General features: G+C 44.3%; 1 protein-coding gene across 3 annotated transcripts in view; it reads left to right on the top strand.

The window, feature by feature from the left end:
* Positions 1–18,449, top strand: part of LOC122129549 (equilibrative nucleoside transporter 1-like) — a 25,870-nt gene continuing 7,421 nt past the window's right edge. The window contains exons 1-13 of one of the 3 annotated variants that reach the window (XM_042704488.1): positions 1–22; positions 7,195–7,276; positions 7,410–7,491; positions 7,703–7,878; positions 8,560–8,699; positions 9,090–9,224; positions 9,524–9,621; positions 9,896–9,977; positions 10,382–10,467; positions 10,763–10,871; positions 10,970–11,055; positions 12,558–12,757; positions 12,961–14,186. In XM_042704488.1, the coding sequence (XP_042560422.1) occupies positions 7,248–7,276; positions 7,410–7,491; positions 7,703–7,878; positions 8,560–8,699; positions 9,090–9,224; positions 9,524–9,621; positions 9,896–9,977; positions 10,382–10,467; positions 10,763–10,871; positions 10,970–11,055; positions 12,558–12,757; positions 12,961–13,072 (1,335 nt within the window). In that variant the 5' untranslated portion in view covers positions 1–22; positions 7,195–7,247 and the 3' untranslated portion in view covers positions 13,073–14,186. Of the gene's footprint in view, positions 23–6,431; positions 6,576–7,194; positions 7,277–7,409; positions 7,492–7,702; positions 7,879–8,559; positions 8,700–9,089; positions 9,225–9,523; positions 9,622–9,895; positions 9,978–10,381; positions 10,468–10,762; positions 10,872–10,969; positions 11,056–12,557; positions 12,758–12,960; positions 14,187–18,449 lie in introns of those variants that run through there. The other 2 variants (XM_042704490.1, XM_042704491.1) reach the window with 2 other exon arrangements.

Raw genomic sequence — 18,449 nt, forward strand, 5'->3', positions numbered from 1 at the left:
CGGTGGTGAATTCACCAAATAGGTAAGGAAACCGGGAGTATTTGTCGTTTAATTTTATGTTACTAAATAATAGTATGTGCTGGTGGGTACATTCGATGTATGGCTATCGGTCACAGTATCGTGTATCACCAGTATTTATTTAACTAATCTAAATGGATTCCGTTTACTAACACTAATAGTCCCTTCTATAAAACATACGTTTAAGAATAGTTATATTGTATGTTACCTTGATCATCTATGGGCAGCATATGTTCTCTTTAGATCCATATCTCCGGAATAAAATTTGCCGCCAAGTTCAGTGTTCCTGTAACGTTACATTTCCCGCGAAATTATTACAATTTAGTCAACTATTTGGTCGTTTTGTATGTTATATCTTGGTCAAATGTATTTTGTAGTTCAAAGAAGTAAGTTCACCTTCTGCTGTAGGTTTGAGAGGACTTAAGTTAACCTATCGTTAACTTACAGCTTCATGTATTGTCTATGGATGGATATTGTAAGGGTCGGACTATCATTCATCTAATTTCTGAGTCACTTATTAACCTTTGGTGTAATTATATTATCAGTTGGATAGATGTATTTATTTCGGGTTGTATTTCAACCAGGAACAATAGCTAACTCTAACTGTCCTCGGTAGGCTAGCGAGGTTTCTTCATTCATTGTAGGGAGACTACTAAAACGTATATGACTTGGTATAGTATCAGTAAAGTGGCTTGTGTGGAGTGACGTTAACATGGTGTAGCCTAAAGGTATTCGTACAAGATTCCGTAAGTGTTCGAACAAAACACAAACACAATATCCTACCGCGTGGTAAGACGAAAGTCGCACGTGTCCGTTTCAATATGGCTAGTTCACTTTGTTTGTCATGCATTGACGCGGAATCATGTGAAGTCAATTTATTCGGTATCACGCCTTGTCTATCTCCCGGAAACTTAACAGGTTAAATTGTAACAGAGGCTGAAAAGTCACGGAAGTTAACTGTGTGGTACATAAGTTGACACTTAATATACAGTCAAGTTAAAAGCATGGAAATTGTGATTATCCATGTTGAAGTCGTCTGTCACCCGGATGCTCGTGTTCACTCACATGCGCCCTTACTATTTATGTCCTCAGTGATATTTGAGGGCATCAGAATGCCTTCTTTGTCCTGGTCTGAAATGCCCGAGAACAGCTGGGGTGATGTGCGGGCAGTTTGCACTCACGCGACACACGTATAATCACTTTTTAGACTGCATCGGTCGAAAGCTTATTATCTATCTGTGACCCATCGCCAAGAACTGGTTATGAGCTTGTGTGTGGAGTAAATTAATTCGGAACACGTGAAAACCGCACTGAGAGTTAGACATCGATTTCCTCTATTGAGAAGTGTAACTGTTCAGCATTCCTTCATTCGACATTCCGTAATTTCATTCTCATTGGCACTCAATCTCAGAATTTGAAAGACCAAAGCACAGGCACTTCAAAGACCTAAGAACAATAATCAGTATGTACACTCTCTTTTTTTTTTCCCAAAGTTAAAAAGAAACCATAACACAACATACAAGCAACATCTGATATCCTGCAAAGATCTATCCAGCATTACAGCTCACACTGGCTCTGGACATTTTAAATACCATCAATGAAGGCCTGCTTTGATATTTATAGTGCACATATAATGTTAAAATGGATGTACTAGACATGTATTAAAAAATATTTTTTGCCAAGCTGTGCTTTGAGAAGCCAAGAACGCACCATGGGAGAGTTCAGGGTTTACTATTCAATGGAATTTGAGAATTTGTGATTTTTGTTGTCATTTAAATGTCCGAGGTGGCTAATTTTTTAGCCATGAGGAATTCCTCAGTGACATGGAGACCTCCCTCCCTGGGATTTGTAGCCACCATTTGTCAATCAACCCCACAGGTGGTGGTGCAGATGCCAGGCGAACCTGCGGCGTGTTGGGCGCATCCTAAGAACTGCCTTTACGGGCACTTAGATGGGAACCGCTCTGATTTCATGGGTTGCCGTGCCTCCTGTAGTCATCAATACCCATCTGACTATTCCTGGAGCTCTCTGCATTGTTTTGGTACTGCGATCCCAGTGGCAGGAGTCCCAGGAAGTGGTGTCGGTGTCATCGTCATTTGGTAGGCAGTGGGCTGACTGAGATACTGAGCGGAGTTGGAGGAAAGTTAGTCTTGTGATTGATGGCTGAGTAGATACAGCCGTACTCGTGTGTCTTGGGAACAGTGATGGCTCCCCCAGATTTGGCATTGGGAGAAACTGAACCCGGAGACGATAAATCAGCGGGGTGACCTTGTGGAAAAACCATTATAGCAACACTGCTGTTAGTGGGATTGGGGGCCAGGTGGGGTAATCTGGTTTACTCTGTCTATAGGTTAAATTACTTTATTGTTTTTATAGACTAAACTGGTAAGCATTGTAAGATTCAGTCTGTAGGAGAACATAACAGCCTTAAATATTTAGGCTGAATCTCTGTGTGTTTGGGGACATGACGCTAGATTTCTTCACAACTATAACCGAATGCTCAGTTAGATCACGAATGTGCCTGTTATTCTTCCTTTGTTGTTTACTTGTCTTCTGGACATCAACCAGATATTCCACGCCACTGATTTGGATGGCAGGCTTTTGCTCTCTCGTTTTCAAGCATATGCTTTATTAACTGTTTACAAGTAGTTAGACTAACAAACGGAACTGGCCTAAAATAACCTCAAGTGAGGTTTTTGCCCACCTCCGTATTAGGCTGAGAAAGCCCTTCCTTCATAAGAATGTCAGAATTATCCTCCTATGAAGGGTTTTACTAGCACCTGAACTGGTTCACCTTCCAATTGAGAAACAATGAAGTTTAACAGGGAGAATATCGTTTTCTCAAGGTTACCTCACTAATGCTGCCTCTGTGGGCTAGAGATTACTGTCTGGGAATGTGCCAGTGCTTAATATCTACATTCATTTGGATTTTGTGCTGAGGTCAAGATTCAGATTTTCTACTGTATACCATAACCTTGTTCCTTTTTTCAAGGCTGTCTACTTTGTTTCTTAAAGGTCAGTGTGTAGGACTTCGGGGATCTATCAGCAGAAATGGAATATAGTATACATAATTGTTTTTGTGAGTATACAAATCGTCAGTAACTACAAATTGTTGTGGTTTCGTTATCTTAGAATGGGCCCTTCATATCTACATAGGAGCAGCTTGTCATTCATTTGGCTTTTCTCAGAATGCTGATTAAGGGCAAATGTTTTCAGAGTGATGACAAAGTTGCCTGTCTTCTGCTGGACTGGTAATTTAACCTACCAATCTAAATGCAATGTGTTGTTAGATAGCTTTAGCCAGATCATGGCCATGGGCAGTAACCTTTTTCTGCATAACAATCTTGACAATTGCTACCAGGATTGTAGCAAAACTAGAATTTGTCTTTGTTATTTTGACCTAAAAGACCCGGTGACGTTACAAAGATCAGCCCTCAGCTGCTGAAACTATTGCCAATAAAAGTGTATTGTTAAACATAAAAGCTTTGGTTTGTTTTCGGCCAACAACTGACACAGCCAAACTTCACAATTAATTTTACAGACCAAATAACTAAATGCAATTTCTAAACATCTATCATAACATAACCTCATCACTTGACATTATGGTTACTCGATGTGATTGTAGATGATATTATTTTGGAAGTAGCTACTGGCATCTGGGGTGAGGGAGGGGTATTCAGTTGGTTGCAATCTGCAACCTACCACTAGATGCCATTAAATCCTACACAGTGCACCTTTAATGATATAGGCCCTATGAGCCAGCAGCTCTTATCACTAAGGATCAGGTTAGTTTTGTTGTGTCGCTAATGGTATGAAAAAAATATCTGTTGTGCCATCTTCAAAGGCCGTAAAGGACCTAGTGTTTTCCTCTGCAATGTAAAGAGTGGAAGTATGAGCCCTTACTGGCAGTTGTTTAACAGAAGGGCAGAGTAGGGTACTGCTATACAGAGGAGCAGTCTTCTGGCACAGAGAGAGGCAGCATGTTTAATGGACCCAAGTCCAGCAATCAGGAACCCAGTGCCTCCAATCAGACTCCTCCAACCATGTGAGGCAGGGTATCAGGGTAAATTCCATTGGTTGTAACAAAGTTTAGGGTAATTAGATCGTACAGGATTTGCATGCGCATGGCCCGAGAGGCGCATGGTGAAGTTGCTGTTGGTGTGGCGACCTGGCAGCCTTCCTATGGCTGAAAAGAGCCAAAATGAAACTAAATGAGCCAATCCATTTATAACAGTATAAGAGTTGATGTGTCCTACATATTGTCACAGTACTTACCGTAATTATGCCCTTACCATAATATCCTTTAGCTTTACTTTGATTTCCAGCCAGTGCTCAACATAATAGGATTATATTGGAGTCTTGGCTGCCTAATTTAGCTGTGAGAATGGATTTCACTGTGAATAGAAAGTTTTCCATAAAGTATTTGTAATCGTGGTGATGTTGTATGACATTTCTAAATGTGCCTGATAATGCTTGTTGGAATCATTACTCTTAAGTTCTGTTGGTAAATATTTGATTTTTTTTATCTGAGATGTGTGTCTCCTTGTCTAAGCAGTGGCTCTTCATCTAACTACGGCAGTGTCTCATCCATAGTGAAGTATAAAGACACTGTAACTCATCTTGAGTGTGGAAGTTGTCTCTGTGTGGTTAAGTGATGGTTAAGGCCCCTGCTCCCCTGCTTGACATAAATCAGTTTCATTGTCCAAGCCTGAAGTATTATGTAAGGACAGCCACACTCTCCAAAGGGTTGAAGCATTTAATCTATCTTCAGTTTGGCTAAGTAGAATCTAGAATTGTTCCTTTGTGGGAGGCGAAGGCCAGATGAACTGTAGCGGAAATGGATACAAGTGACACTATTTGCGAGACCTGAACAGAATACCTCAATACCTTCACATGGAGATGAGATTACATTTTTAATTGGAATGGATTACTTTTTGTGACCATTTGTGCGGCAGATTACTAGTAAATTCACGCCTGGTTATTCAAAGCTTTGCTGTGGTGTTCAAATATTTTAAATATCTCACAATATTTACCATTACAAGGGATGTGCATGTTGGGTCATATTGGCAGCTTCAGTGCTTAACAGAGAGAACAAGCATGTACTTGTTAGATTTAGGTGATAACTCAGACCATAACTCAATGAGACCCCACTCTCAGTTTAACATACCAGACTAGAGCCATCAAGCCTGGCTCCTGGCCTTTTGTCTATGTTGGAGCCATCAGACGTGGTTCCTGGCTTTTGTGTGTCTTGGAGCTAGAGCTATTAGACCCTGATTGTTGGCTTTTGTCTACAGCCACGAAGAACAAAATATTCTTTCATACTCAAGTACTTGTTCTCCGTGGGGATGGCGGGGATTGGTCTTGCAACGAGTGCTAGTAAATCGCCAGCAAATATTTGGCTACCATTTTACCTTCACTGAACGAACCATAGAATGCTCAACCTCTCGAGAATTGACATTGACCCCTAATCTCATTAAGGAAACCCAATTAAAGACTGTTAAATCATTTATTTATCTACCACAGAGACAGAACTGTATTCTGCATAGGGGTGGGGGTGGAATGCTATGATCTGTCCCATCATGTTTAACCCACATCCACAGTTTCTCTCAATGGGAGAGGATCTGTTTCATTAAGACAATATGACCGTCAGCTGTTTTGTTGTTTAATTATCAGCAGTGGGGCAACACTGCATTCAGCGCATGTGTATCTGAACCTCATTCCTACCCACAACTTTTTCCTGCGGTTGAAAAACTCGAGGGTAACTTTTGGGCAGCTGGGCATTTCCAGGGTGAATAAAAGCCCCATAATGGCGATGATCTTGTCTTCGTGCCTGTCAGGATGGCCATTGTTTGGATGCTTGGAGCCCAGCCTGGTCCTTCACTGTATACAGCGCAGCTGATTTATTTGTCTTATAGGGTTGTAGAGACGCTGCTTTGTTTGGAGGTCTGGCTGTTTATTTTTCGTTTGTTGGTCTTGCTCTGCAGGCTTAAGTGGACACTTTTTTTTTTTGTCCCCTCCCTCCCTCTTCACTTCCAAAAGATCTCATCCATTTTCGTGGGATCACAGTAAGTTCAGTGCACAAATCTGAGGGGAAAGAGAGAGAGAGAGAGAGAGAGAGAGAGTGTGTGTGTGTGTGTGTGTGTGTGTGTGTGTGTGTTTACAAGTTTGTGTGCCTGCGTGTGTGTTGTGTACTGGCACTGAAGGAGAGTTTTGACGACGCTCAAGTGGGCAGCCATCCATCTGACTGTGGCATGTCCAGGGGAGGACGGGAGTAAATGGGACAGAGATCCACAGCATCTGTTATCGTGCTCATGATGACATGAGAAGGGGCGTTACTTCAGAAGACCGAGTATAACAGTGAGGGTAGGAGGGACCACTCTGAGGGTCGCATTTACTACTAGACCACCTCGTAACTATAAAATTGACTTGGCTAAGCTCCCTCACTTAGTAGTCTCTTCTGACTTGAGAGGCCGCCTAGGGATATCTGGAGTGCACACTAGGGAGTTTTCATCTTTCTCAGTGGAGCCACAGCCTCTGGAACAACATCTATTGCAGCAGTAAGTTCTAGATATCTGTTTTCTTGTAAGTGTTGTAATGTTCTTTTTCATTTTGAATGATGTGTGGGAGGATTTTGAGAGCCGATTGGTTCTGACTGTGATGTGGTGTTCAGGCTATGGGAAGATTGTACGCTCTCTGGTGTGCAGGCAGAGATTTGACTCTGCTTCATCTTAAGCCTTTCTCATCTGTTTGGAGGATTTTGAATAAATTTGCATCTGGCTGGCAGAGCCACTTGAAGCCTCGGCAGTGCTTTCAGTCATAAGCCCATGGAGGGTTTCATTAACTTCTGCCTCACTGCGTTTTCATGCCTGTCGAATCAATACCCAAAACATTGTGTTTTTGGTGTCTCGCTGACTTGTGGTAGTTGGGGTTTGGCAGTGAGGGGATGGAATTTTAGCCATAAATAAAAATGTGATCCATTTCGTGTGTGTGTGTGGGGGTCATCTCTGTCCCCGACTGACCAGAGCTTGCACTGAAGGAATATTATTACTCACATTTCTACCGTGACTCCTTGGAGTCGATGCTGGCAACAGTTGTGGGATAGGGCTGTAAATGAAACGAAAGAGGTGTCTCTATGGTCAGAAAGAGCATTTGATTAATTACTCTCTTCTGTTTCAGATTTTATGCCTTTCAGTGAATAGCAGTACAATCACTGCAACCACAAAACGAAAATGACCGCCATCAATCCCCCAAAAGACAAGTGAGTATCTTCAACTTCACTTCAGCTCTAATGTCCACTTGAGTGGAGATCGTATTCAGTGTATACAGTATTCAATAGTATCATACTGTGTGTATGCTATGGAGTAACAATGTATTCTTGTTACTTTTACTAGGTACCATGCTGTCTGGATCATATTCTTCATCCTAGGACTTGGAACTCTTCTGCCATGGAATTTCTTTATGACTGCAACCATGGTAAACATGAATTCCCTTACCTATAGAGATGAGTTTACGTTGAAATCAATAATGACCCGTAAGCACCTGAGACCCAACAAGCCATGGTGGTGGTTCTATCTCTACAGATGTGCACTGATAATTATTTTCATGTTTTATGGTTGTTATACTGTTATTACTACTGTATTGTAATGTAATTCTATAACTGATCATTCTTTGCTCTTCCTTGAAGTATTTCATAGAGCGGCTGAAGGACCAATCCGATGTTGGCAGTAATGGTACACTGAATGTTACCATGGAGGGAGACAGCCGCAATGTCCTGCAGGCGAAGTTCAGCAATGTGATGACTCTCTGTGCTATGGTCCCTCTTCTCATCTTCACCTGCCTCAACTCTTTCATCCACCAGAGGTACGCAAGAGCTCCTCTGCTGTCCTGTCCACATACTGAATTCTGACCTGAACATTAACATCAGCATTAAAAAAAAACTGTCCACTTAATACTCGAAAAGCATCTGGCCATATCTGACTGACATTTTACATTCACCATTGCATCAATTGGTTATATTCTGCTTTAATGCCAAACATCCATTCATCAGTCCTCTTATCTAACTGTAAGAGCAGACCTACTTCCCTGAGAATCTCAGCTTTGTCCCAATTCCAGCTGTCTCCCCACAGACTCTGTTCCCTGCTCTTCAGCCCTGCTTAGTACTCGGCTCATCTCACGTACTGGGCATCCCTCCTTTCCCCTCCCCTGAATGCATCCCTGACCCTAAACCTACTCCAATAAACATCACATACCTCTCTGCATCTCTCGAAGATCCCCTATAGGTCACAGTGTGTAACTTGTCCTAAGGGTTAAGGCTTTGTGGGCCCAGGTGGGTTTGCGTGAGAGTGGAGTATACATATGAAGCCACATGATCCCACTTTGAGGCTCGTGTTTCTGGGGGCTGTGTTTATTTTAATTATATGTGGGTATGGGGTAAGGATTGCCAGGGATCTCCGATCTTCCCTCTACACTCCCCTGTGCAAACAGTCCCTCAGGAATGTTCTGTTCACAACCCTCTGTCTTCCTTGTCCTCCTTTTTGTCAGGATCCCCCAGACGTTGCGCATCTCAGGCTGCCTCTCCGTCATCCTGGTGGTGTTCCTGCTGACGGCCATCCTGGTGAAGGTGGACGTGACCCCGCTGCCATTCTTCATGCTCACCATGATCAAGATTGTCTGCATAAACTGTGAGTGTCCGGAGGTGCTGTACTCTGCCACCCCGTATGCCGTCCAGATGGCTCTGGCTCGGCCCACCGTCCCTCCCTTTAATCAGGCCAGGCCCTCTAACTGCGACCAGCCACACTCCAGTGCTCAGACTGCCCTGGTTGTGCTTAGCTCTGTGAGGGGTGGAGAAAGGACATGTTGACCCAATAGATAATCTCAGTTGTTGATGGTGTTCACATTCCTTGGGCAGAGACTCAAACTGAGGAGAGGCCTTGATGAAGGGGGGAAAGAAATGAAGAGGGAGTGTTTGATAGGGAATGAACCTTGCTATGCTCATTCTATGCTGTGCCCTCACACATATCTTACATCTAAAGACCCTTGTGCTGTCATTCTTTCATGCTACCTCTTCACAGCATTCGGAGCCGTTCTGCAGGGCAGTCTCTTCGGCCTGGCTGGAATGCTCCCTGCTGCATACACGACGCCCATCATGAGCGGACAAGGCCTTGCTGGAACTTTCGCTGCTTTCTCCATGATCTGTGCCTTGGCCTGTAAGTGCCACCCACTACACGTAATGCAACACCAGATAAGGAGATGAAGGTTGTTTAAGTACAAGGTTACTGCACACCATGATTTTAAACAAGCTTGGCTTGACTTTAAAAAAAAAAAAAAGATGTATTACTCAAATTGTCAATTAAGTGACACAAATAACTAACAATGCCATGGTAATACATCCATATGTACATCCATTTCTCCATGAAACCAGCCACACTTTAATCAGAGTTAAAATTGCTCTTCTGGCATGAATGAAACATGAGTTATGATCGGTGTCCTCTCTATCTGATTGCAGCTGGCTCTGCCCTCAATGACAGTTCCTTTGGGTACTTCATCACGGCCTGTGTTGTCATCCTGCTGGCCATCTTTTCCTACCTCGCCCTGCCCAGAATGGTATGAGTATTCTGTCAGTGAGTCATTCACTTTTGGTTTCCTGTAATAGTTTACGACATAAAGCATGCTGAGCAAGATTGCACACAGTGGAGTCACAAGGAGGATCTAGGATGTTTAATTAGGATTGTTTAACTTGACATTTGTGTGACATTGAGTGACATTTCTCCTGCGGTTAAAATTCCATTATATCCATGCCTTCATCAGAATGCTAATGATATGTGTGGTTAGGTGGGGTGTTTTCTTTTGAAACAAGTCTTTCCTGTTTCAACTCCAGGAGTTCTTCCAATACTATGCTGAGAGCGGTGGGCTAAGACCTGCTAATGATGAAGAAAACAAGATGGATCTGTTGAAGAAAGGTATAGTCGGCAGTAGATTCTTAATATATTCATCACTTGTAAACAGCTGAAGCATTGTTTACTTGGTTTATCCCAAGACCCAAAAGGAATGCATTTAATTGAAAAGCACTGAGGGGGGGAAAAAACCAACCGCTGGGAAGTATGGCTTCTCATCCCCCACATCCCCTCCCCCACTCCCCCTGCCACCAGTGCTAGCTGTACTGTTTACAGTGCTGCTCTTGCCTGTCCTGCGGTTTTTTGAGTGGAGAGTCAGTGCTCTCATAGTCTAGACTGTAATGATGCTGCTGCTCCACCAACAACACATCCAGACTGGGCGTCACAGTCCCCATGTTGAGACTTGAGCTGTGGACGTTTATCTTGATGTTGTGTCTCGTCTGTCTCTCCCCCCCCCCCCCCCCCCCCAGATGGCTCTGAAGAGAAAAGGCCAGTGGTCAGCCTGACTGGGGAGGAGAGCAAGCCAACCGTGTCTGTGTTTGGCATCTTCAAGCAGGTACAACCTACTCCATGGAGGATTTCTTTTTTTCTCACCAGTACAGTGGGATGATTGTTTCTACACAGCCGAGGCAGCACACGCAGAGAGTGAATAGTGTGGATTTCACCTGGAGGGCTACAATGCTTTTAATTGTATATCAAGTCTAGGCAGGTCATGGCGACCTATTTGGGCCTAGCACCAGTGGTGCAGGAGTCCAGTAATATCAGTGTCATGTCGGTGAACAGATAATTTTCTGCCATATGTTTAATAGCTTTGTGTAGATAAATGTGTTTGTGTTGTCTCTAACCTATAGATCTGGGTCACGGCTTTGTCTGTGTGCTGCATTTTTACTGTCACCATCGGCACGTTCCCCGCAGTAACTGTGGACGTGAAAACCACAGTGTCTGATCCTGGTGAATGGGGTAAGGATTGTGTTTCTGTGTGGTGTGTGTGTGTGTGTATCTTTGCTGGTTGTTTTCATTTCAGCCTCAGTTGTAAGATTGTTTTCTTTTCTCCACAGAAACATATTTTATCCCAGTGTCCTGCTTCCTCCTCTTCAATGTGATGGACTGGGCCGGACGCAGTCTGACCGCTGTGTGTATGTGGGTGAGTGTGAGAACCTTGACCGTGAAGTGTGTGTGTGTGTGTGCACCTTTTGAGAGACACAATGTAAAGGCTTCTTAGAAATCCCCTAGAAGCCTTTACCAATCCCAAGACGTTTGTTTTTTCTGGTCGAATCCCACGTAACATCTGTTCTCAGAACCTTTTTCCTCTTTCCATGAGCTTGCTGGGTGGATGAAAAGGCATTTCCCCCACACTGCTTTGGGGTCCTTCGGTTGAGAGGCAGAGTAATGACGCCCAAGAGAAACCCTGTCAACACTCACATGATTTTTCCATGCTCTCATCTGTCCTTCAAGAACAGATCTTTAAAACAAAACAAAAAAAAAAAAATTCTGGAATACTCAGTTGGCAGTGTCTCCGCTCGCGGTTGTTTAAATAGGCCTCTTCCTGCCGATATTAACACACATTTGTCAGACGTTAACAATACATTAACATAAAGATTTTATCAATCATTTATTCTACATTAACAAGGTTTATATAGCAAACGTTGAAGAAGGGGAAAACGTGGTACCCGCAACCTCAGGCAAAACTTTCTCTCCCTCCTGCCGGTCATCCTGTGACTCGATCAACACACAGTCCTTAGCCTCTGCCCCTGCTCCCACAAGCACATGTACCCGTAGGTCCACAGTGCTGCTTATTTCCGCTGCCTAATTGGCCTGAATAGAGATTGATCCATTTACGCTCACCCCGTGTGCACGTCTCAAGGACTTCTGTTCTGTGGATGAATTGCTGACCACACATACATTTTGCTTTTCAAACTACAGTTATTTTGTCTTCATCATGCCATTGATTTAATTATAGTGGTGAGGGGGGAGGGACTGGGGTCAACCGAGTGCACACAAAGCCCTGCAGGAATGCTTTAAACCAGAACCCCTTTCCCCTCATATAACCCCTGCTACCAGCTGTGTGAAGATCATGTGTTTCACTTCCAATGTTCCCTGAACTAAAGGCATGCCTAGTTGTCAATGGAGAGTTTGTTCCCCCTCCTCAGCTCTTACCTCCTTGCCCTAAACCACGCTCTTTCTCGTGGATGACCCCCACCGACCTCACCCAACCCCGCACTTTGAGTGCAATCTAATTAGACAAATTAGCTGAGGGGGCTTTAGGAGGGGTCGGCTCAGAATGTTGCATGATGCCCGAGATGTCTGGTTCTTGGAGTCTCCAACAAGGACTTGTGCACTAGATGTGATCTCTATGCTGAGAGGCAGAGCTAATTGTATTTAGCAGAGTTGAAAAGGTCAGACAGGGCTTCTGTCCCAAAACCTCAATGATAAGGCCATTATCAGAGACCAACCCTTAATTATTTCCCCACAGAGTCTTGTCCCAGAGACATTTTGGCACAAAAGTGCTGCACAAGTGTCTCTCTACTGTTGAACATTCTCAAATCCACCAGTAACAGACACAAAATTCAAGGACGGACATGCTTGTGTTGTGTTTATGGTGATTTTAATTCATTTGTTTTCCTTTTGTCTTCTGTTGCCCTCTAGCCTGGGAAAGACAGTATGTGGCTGCCCATACTGGTGATTGCACGTGTGATCTTCGTGCCACTCTTTATCCTGTGTAATGTACAACCCAGGGAATACCTACCAGTGGTGTTTGCCAATGACGCCTGGTACATCGTCTTCATGATCGTCTTCGCCTTCAGTAATGGCTACCTGGCCAGTCTTTGCATGTGCTTTGGTCCAAAGTGAGTACACATGTTATAAATAACTGCCACAGAACCACACAGAACTTCTATTAGTCCATATTGTCCTGTCTAACTTTGATATGATGTATGTATGATGCCACACAACTTACCTTTTTTCCCCAAATAGTTAAGTCATTTGTTGCCGTTGCATCAGACAGCCTTGGTGAATGGCTGTGTCATGCCTTATTTTGTTTACCCCTCAGGAAAGTGGCTCAGCATGAGGCTGAGACAGCTGGGGCCATCATGGCGTTCTTCCTGTCCCTGGGTCTGGCGCTAGGAGCTGGTTTGTCCTTTGGCTTCCGGGCGATGATCTGAAAGACTGACACGTCATTGGGATGCCTGTTCTCCCAACCCTCCTGCTGAGGGCCTGGACTCTGAAGGGGGGGGGGGAGGGAGCTTCCTTTTATTTTTTACTATCCAGTCTCATGTCACTCAGAGCCAGGGGCACACCCGTCTGGATGGGGTTACAGACCCGAAGAGAACACCTGCGCCACTTCCTGCCCTTTTATTAATATTGCTTATCTGTCCTAGTAGGAAGGACTGCTACATTAACTGTGCCAGTTGCAGCCGTGTGTCTGCGTGCTGCGGCTCCTTTGTAAACCTGGTCCTATGGAAAACTGGAAACAAAAAAGATATTTGTGGTGAATGTGAAGAACACCCTTTTTCATCAGAGTTTAGGTGCCTAATTATGTGTAGACTAGTCCTGCAAGTGACGTAGAATTAGTTATAGAATGTTGAACACCTCTAGGTGCTAAACAAGTTATAAAGCCAGTTAACAGGGCTGAGTAGCATGACCTTAGACCAGCTTGTAAATGCATTGCACTGATGTTTGTGCCAATTGTGTCTCATTTGACTGTCAGTGCAGCAACATAAGCCTAAACGATGCAGCTATTAATATCAGACGCAGTTACACTTGAAAAGACCGTCTGCCTGACTTCAAGCCAATTAAGTTACTTGGGTCAACTTTGTTTTACAAAGGCTTCAGGTTTATAATTCAATATTGCATGTACTTGTACTGTTTGAAATGCCTGTTCCTAAAACATTTTTAAAGACTCAACACGAAGGAAAAATCAATTTTAGCCTTATTAGATGTTTAGATGATTTCGGTTTTAAATGGATCTTGTGGCAATTGAAGTTTAGTTTGACCAGTGTTTTTGTGCTTACTTTTTTAAAACAGCTTTTGTATACTGTACATAATGACTGTATTTTATTTATCGTCTGTATGCATTCTAACTGCTCTCAATTTTTTTAAAGCACAGTGTGCTATCAGGTTTGGTTTCTTGTCTGTTTAGAGTTAAGGCTCGGATAAAATTATGTAATGGCGATGTTCTGCTCTGTTGCCATTGTTGTATTGTTTATTCTCGAACAACTGCCAAATTGTAATCTGTGAAGAAGGAAAAAAATACAGTGTGTTTGTATACATTTCTTACATATTTTCTGCTCAGTTATCTGGTTAGACAGGTATTTACACTGGTCTGCTTTATGCATATTCTGAATACATGTGTTAACCTCATTGTCCCGGGTACCGTCTCCAACACGTCAGGGACCACATACATGTCTGTAGGTTAAGACATTGCACCATTAAGCTACACACGAAGTGTGTACTGGTATTGACACTGAATGCTTTTGCCCCAATCTGGATGTGATACGATAATGCAATAATTATCGCATGATCTATTATATACAGACATGGTAGGTCAAATTCACACCAGCCTAGAAAACACAAAGACTATTATGCAGACTATTCACTGCACATGAATTCCTGTATGTAGGCTAACTGCTGTCATTACACTTTCTCGCAGTATCAGGTTTTGTTTCCATATAAATCCCGACATAATCCAGTTTAAAGTATAGCCGTGTTTTATAACCGATATTAGGTTTTTTTTATGGTCTATCAGTAAGAAAGGCTGGATTCCATAAAAGGCCTTTCAGACCTACACTCTGTCTCCTAGCTGATCGGAAGCAGGGTAATGTTTCAGTCATATTTCTTCAGTATCACAAATAGGGTCACATGTACAAGAAGAAACGAGCAGCAAATCAGTTGTCTAGTAGTTCCAGCATTTCGGCTAACACGTAGGCCCAAGTGTAAGGATAATATTTCCGATCGAAGTGTTATTGGCTTCATCGTATTCATTATTTTATTGTCATATTTTATAGAACGAAGCAATGTAAAAAAAAAACAGGCTACCCACTTATTCATTGAAATGTCATAATCATAATTTAGTAACATAAACCTGAAATGTAAATTCATGGTTAAAGTTCAACAATCGATGTGTTCAACTAAAACTGCAACTTGTCAATAGTGTTGCAGTTTGACGTTGACTCTACCTCGCCGGTAGAGAGCGCTCCACCGATATTGCTATCTAGATTGAATGAGAGTTGGGCACTCTTGGTGAACCACGTTGGTGGTTTCCCATGGTCACGAAAGAAACAGTATCCAAACAGGACATAAACCCGGTAAGCGGATCGGGGAAAGAAGATGCGACAGACTGAGGCTGTGTTCGGATTCTTAGATAGCTGTCTAATCCTTGATCTCTAGTTGGACAGGTGTCTGACGAGAGAGGTCCCTTCGGGGGAAGGTATCTCAAAAACCGTTGATTTCGAACAGTCTATTAAGATAGGATGTACGGCAACATGACGCTGTGTCATCATCCTGTGTGTGCTTATTTGCTAGCTAGCAGCTACTGTTAGCGACCTGGCTAACGGATACATCGCTAACGAAACAGACTATTTTTGTTAATCAATCATGACATAAGTACATAGTACACTGTTTATTTCTCGGTAACTTTTTTTAAAAATTACCAAAAAAAGCAAAGAAACGTACATCGGTGAATACCTTTGTGGAACTTCGACGATTTCATCCGCCATCTTTTTTTAAATTTGTCTCCGGTTAGGGAATGGCGCAGAGAGTTATGGGTAATACCTGCCGCCATAAGACAGCAAGGCAGCTCAGATGCTCTCTTAAAAAATGACCGTTATGTGACGTATTTCAAGGTATCTTACTAGAGAGGAAGAGAGGGTTTAAGACAATTCGAACAGTCCTTGCTCTCTTAATAGGAAGGAAGGAAGGAAGGAAGGGAGCATTTTAAGCCAATTCGAACAGGGCGTGAGTAAGTTGCACTAACCTCGAGAGTGTAAATTGTAAGTCTGGCGAAAGTAACTATCTCAGGCTAACCAAGTTGTACACAAAGAAATGTTTATAAACCAACTTGTCAGTTAGTATTTATGTTTACGCATGGCCAGAGATAAGTATCTCAGTGTAAACAGACAACCTAGATTATCACCATATGGTGGGTCAGTGAAACAACGTTAGCTTACGTTAGCCTTAATAATTAGCCAACAACATGGAGGACATTAAGCCGCCGTCCCCTTTACTTCATTTGGATCTCAATAACTTTAACACACCTGAAGCAGAAGGCTGCAGATATGTACTAACTAGTCCTCGCTCATTAGAATCATGCGTAAAATTGGGCATCAAACCAGCTGAACTGTTGTTCAAGTCCCTCTCTGAGTTCGTGGAGGGAAACAAGGACTTGCCGTTGGAGGCCCTCACGATATTGTACGAGACTCACGAAAAAGAACGAGTTCGACTCCTGCGCCTTTGTCGAGAGGAGCGAGAGAGGATTATAGAGGAGGGTAAGGGTTTCGGGGCATCCATAAAACAGTTTTCTGCCCTTGAGACTGTTCTTGAGCATATGACCGACAGCCAAAGCACATATTCTAAGAGTAGAAATACCACTGACACACAGAGGAAGCTGGAAAGTACGTTTTCTGGGACATTGGGCCGTAGGAGGTCTGTGAGTTTCAGTGAAAGAACCTCCTCCTTAGCAGCTTTTGGTGACCGCTTGGCCCCAACGTATGATGGCAGGCTCCTTAGTGTCCGCAGTCATATTGGTAGCAGCAGCCTCAGCCTGGGAGACTTACGGTACTCTCCTGCCACTGAGAGGCAGCTGGAGAGGCTCACCAGGGACATCCAGAAGAAGATGAGTATTACCGTGCCGGAGAAGGACCGTAAGATTGCCGCCCTGATGCTGGTGAAGCACGAGGACGAACAGTCGCGCCTGCAGCTGAGCGTGTGGGAGGAGCGCCAGCGGCAGGAGGAGCAAAGGCAGGAGGAGGAGAGGCGGCTCAACAGCGAGCGCCTGAGGAGGAAGGAGCTGCTGCGCAGGATCCGGCACTGGCAGGAGGACATGGAGGCACGGCGGCATCAGCGGGAGTGGCAGGAGGAGCAGCAGGCCGGGCTGCGCGAGCAAGAGATGACTCTGCACGAGGAGCGCTGGAGGAGGCTCGCCGAGGATCAGGAGGGCCGCAGGAGGGAACGTTTGGAGGTGGTGCGCAAGGAAGCAGATGAGCGTAAGCACTACCAGGAGCAGCTGCTGCAGGATAAGGATCACCAGGAGCTGCAGGAGCAGGAGCGGGAGTGGCGGCTGACCCAGAGGAAAGAGCAGCGTGCTCTGCGCAGCAGGAGGTGCCAGGACCGGCGGGAGCGCCGACGGCTGAAGCAAGAGAACTGCCGCGAACAGCTCCACCACATGCTGTTCCAGAAGGAGGCACAGGAGCAGACGCAGGCGATGGTGGAGGCCAAGCGGCACTTGCTGGAGCAGAAGCTGCTGCGATCGGGCCAGAACCGCACCCAGCTGCTCCAGGCCCGGTTGCAGGAGCTGCAGCAGCGCGCCATCCGTGAGGATGAGCAGATCCGGCAGGCGCAGCTGCGGGCCGGCTGGCAGAGCCGGCAGCTGCTGCGGGAGAAGAAGGTCCTGGCGCAGTTGGGCCAGCAGAAGCTGGAGCAGGCCGAGCAGCGGGCACGGCTGCAGCGCACCAGCAGGGTGAAGCAGCTGCGCCAGGACAACCGGCGCAAAGAGCTTTCACACCGGCAGCTGCGGGAGCAGGTGCAGCAGCAGGAGGAGGCTGAGCGGGAGCTGCGACTGAGGGCCGTCGAGATGAAGGACCAGCGCTGCGAGCGGTTGCAGAGGGAGCGCGAGGAGGTGCAGAGGGAGAGCCGCAAGGTGGCGCAGGCCTCCTTCCACATGAGGGAGCGTGTGCGTGAGCAGACATGCAGCCGCTCCTTCAACAAGATGGCGCTGGAGGCCCAGCTCTTTACCAGCCTGGGCAGATTAAAGCTGTGAGAGTGACCCCCTGAGTAGCTCCCTCTCACCAGCTACACACTTTTACAGAGCAGAGACAAGCCACACTCAAACAAAAGACTCCTACAACTTAAACACTCAAACAAGACTCCTACAACTTAAACACTCAAACAAGACTCCTACAACTTAAACACATAAACAAGACTCCTACAACCTAAACACATAAACAAGACTCCTACAACTTAAACACATAAACAAGACTCCTACAACCTAAACACATAAACAAAAGTCATGAATCTTAAACACTTAAACAAGACTCCTAGAACTTAGACATTTAAACAAAAGTCATAAATCTTAAACACTTAAACAAAACTCCTAGACCTTAGTCATTTAAACAAAAGTCATAGATCTGAAACACTTAAACAAGACTCCTAGAACTTAAGACATTTAAACAAAAGTCATAAATCTTAAACACTTAAACAAAACTCCTAGACCTTAGTCATTTAAACAAAAGTCATAGATCTGAAACACTTAAACAAGACTCCTAGAACTTAAGACATTTAAACAAAAGTCATAGATCTTGAACACTTAAACAAGACTCCTCCAAC

Source organism: Clupea harengus, unplaced genomic scaffold (assembly GCF_900700415.2).
Source record: "Clupea harengus unplaced genomic scaffold, Ch_v2.0.2, whole genome shotgun sequence".
NCBI lineage: Eukaryota > Metazoa > Chordata > Actinopteri > Clupeiformes > Clupeidae > Clupea > Clupea harengus.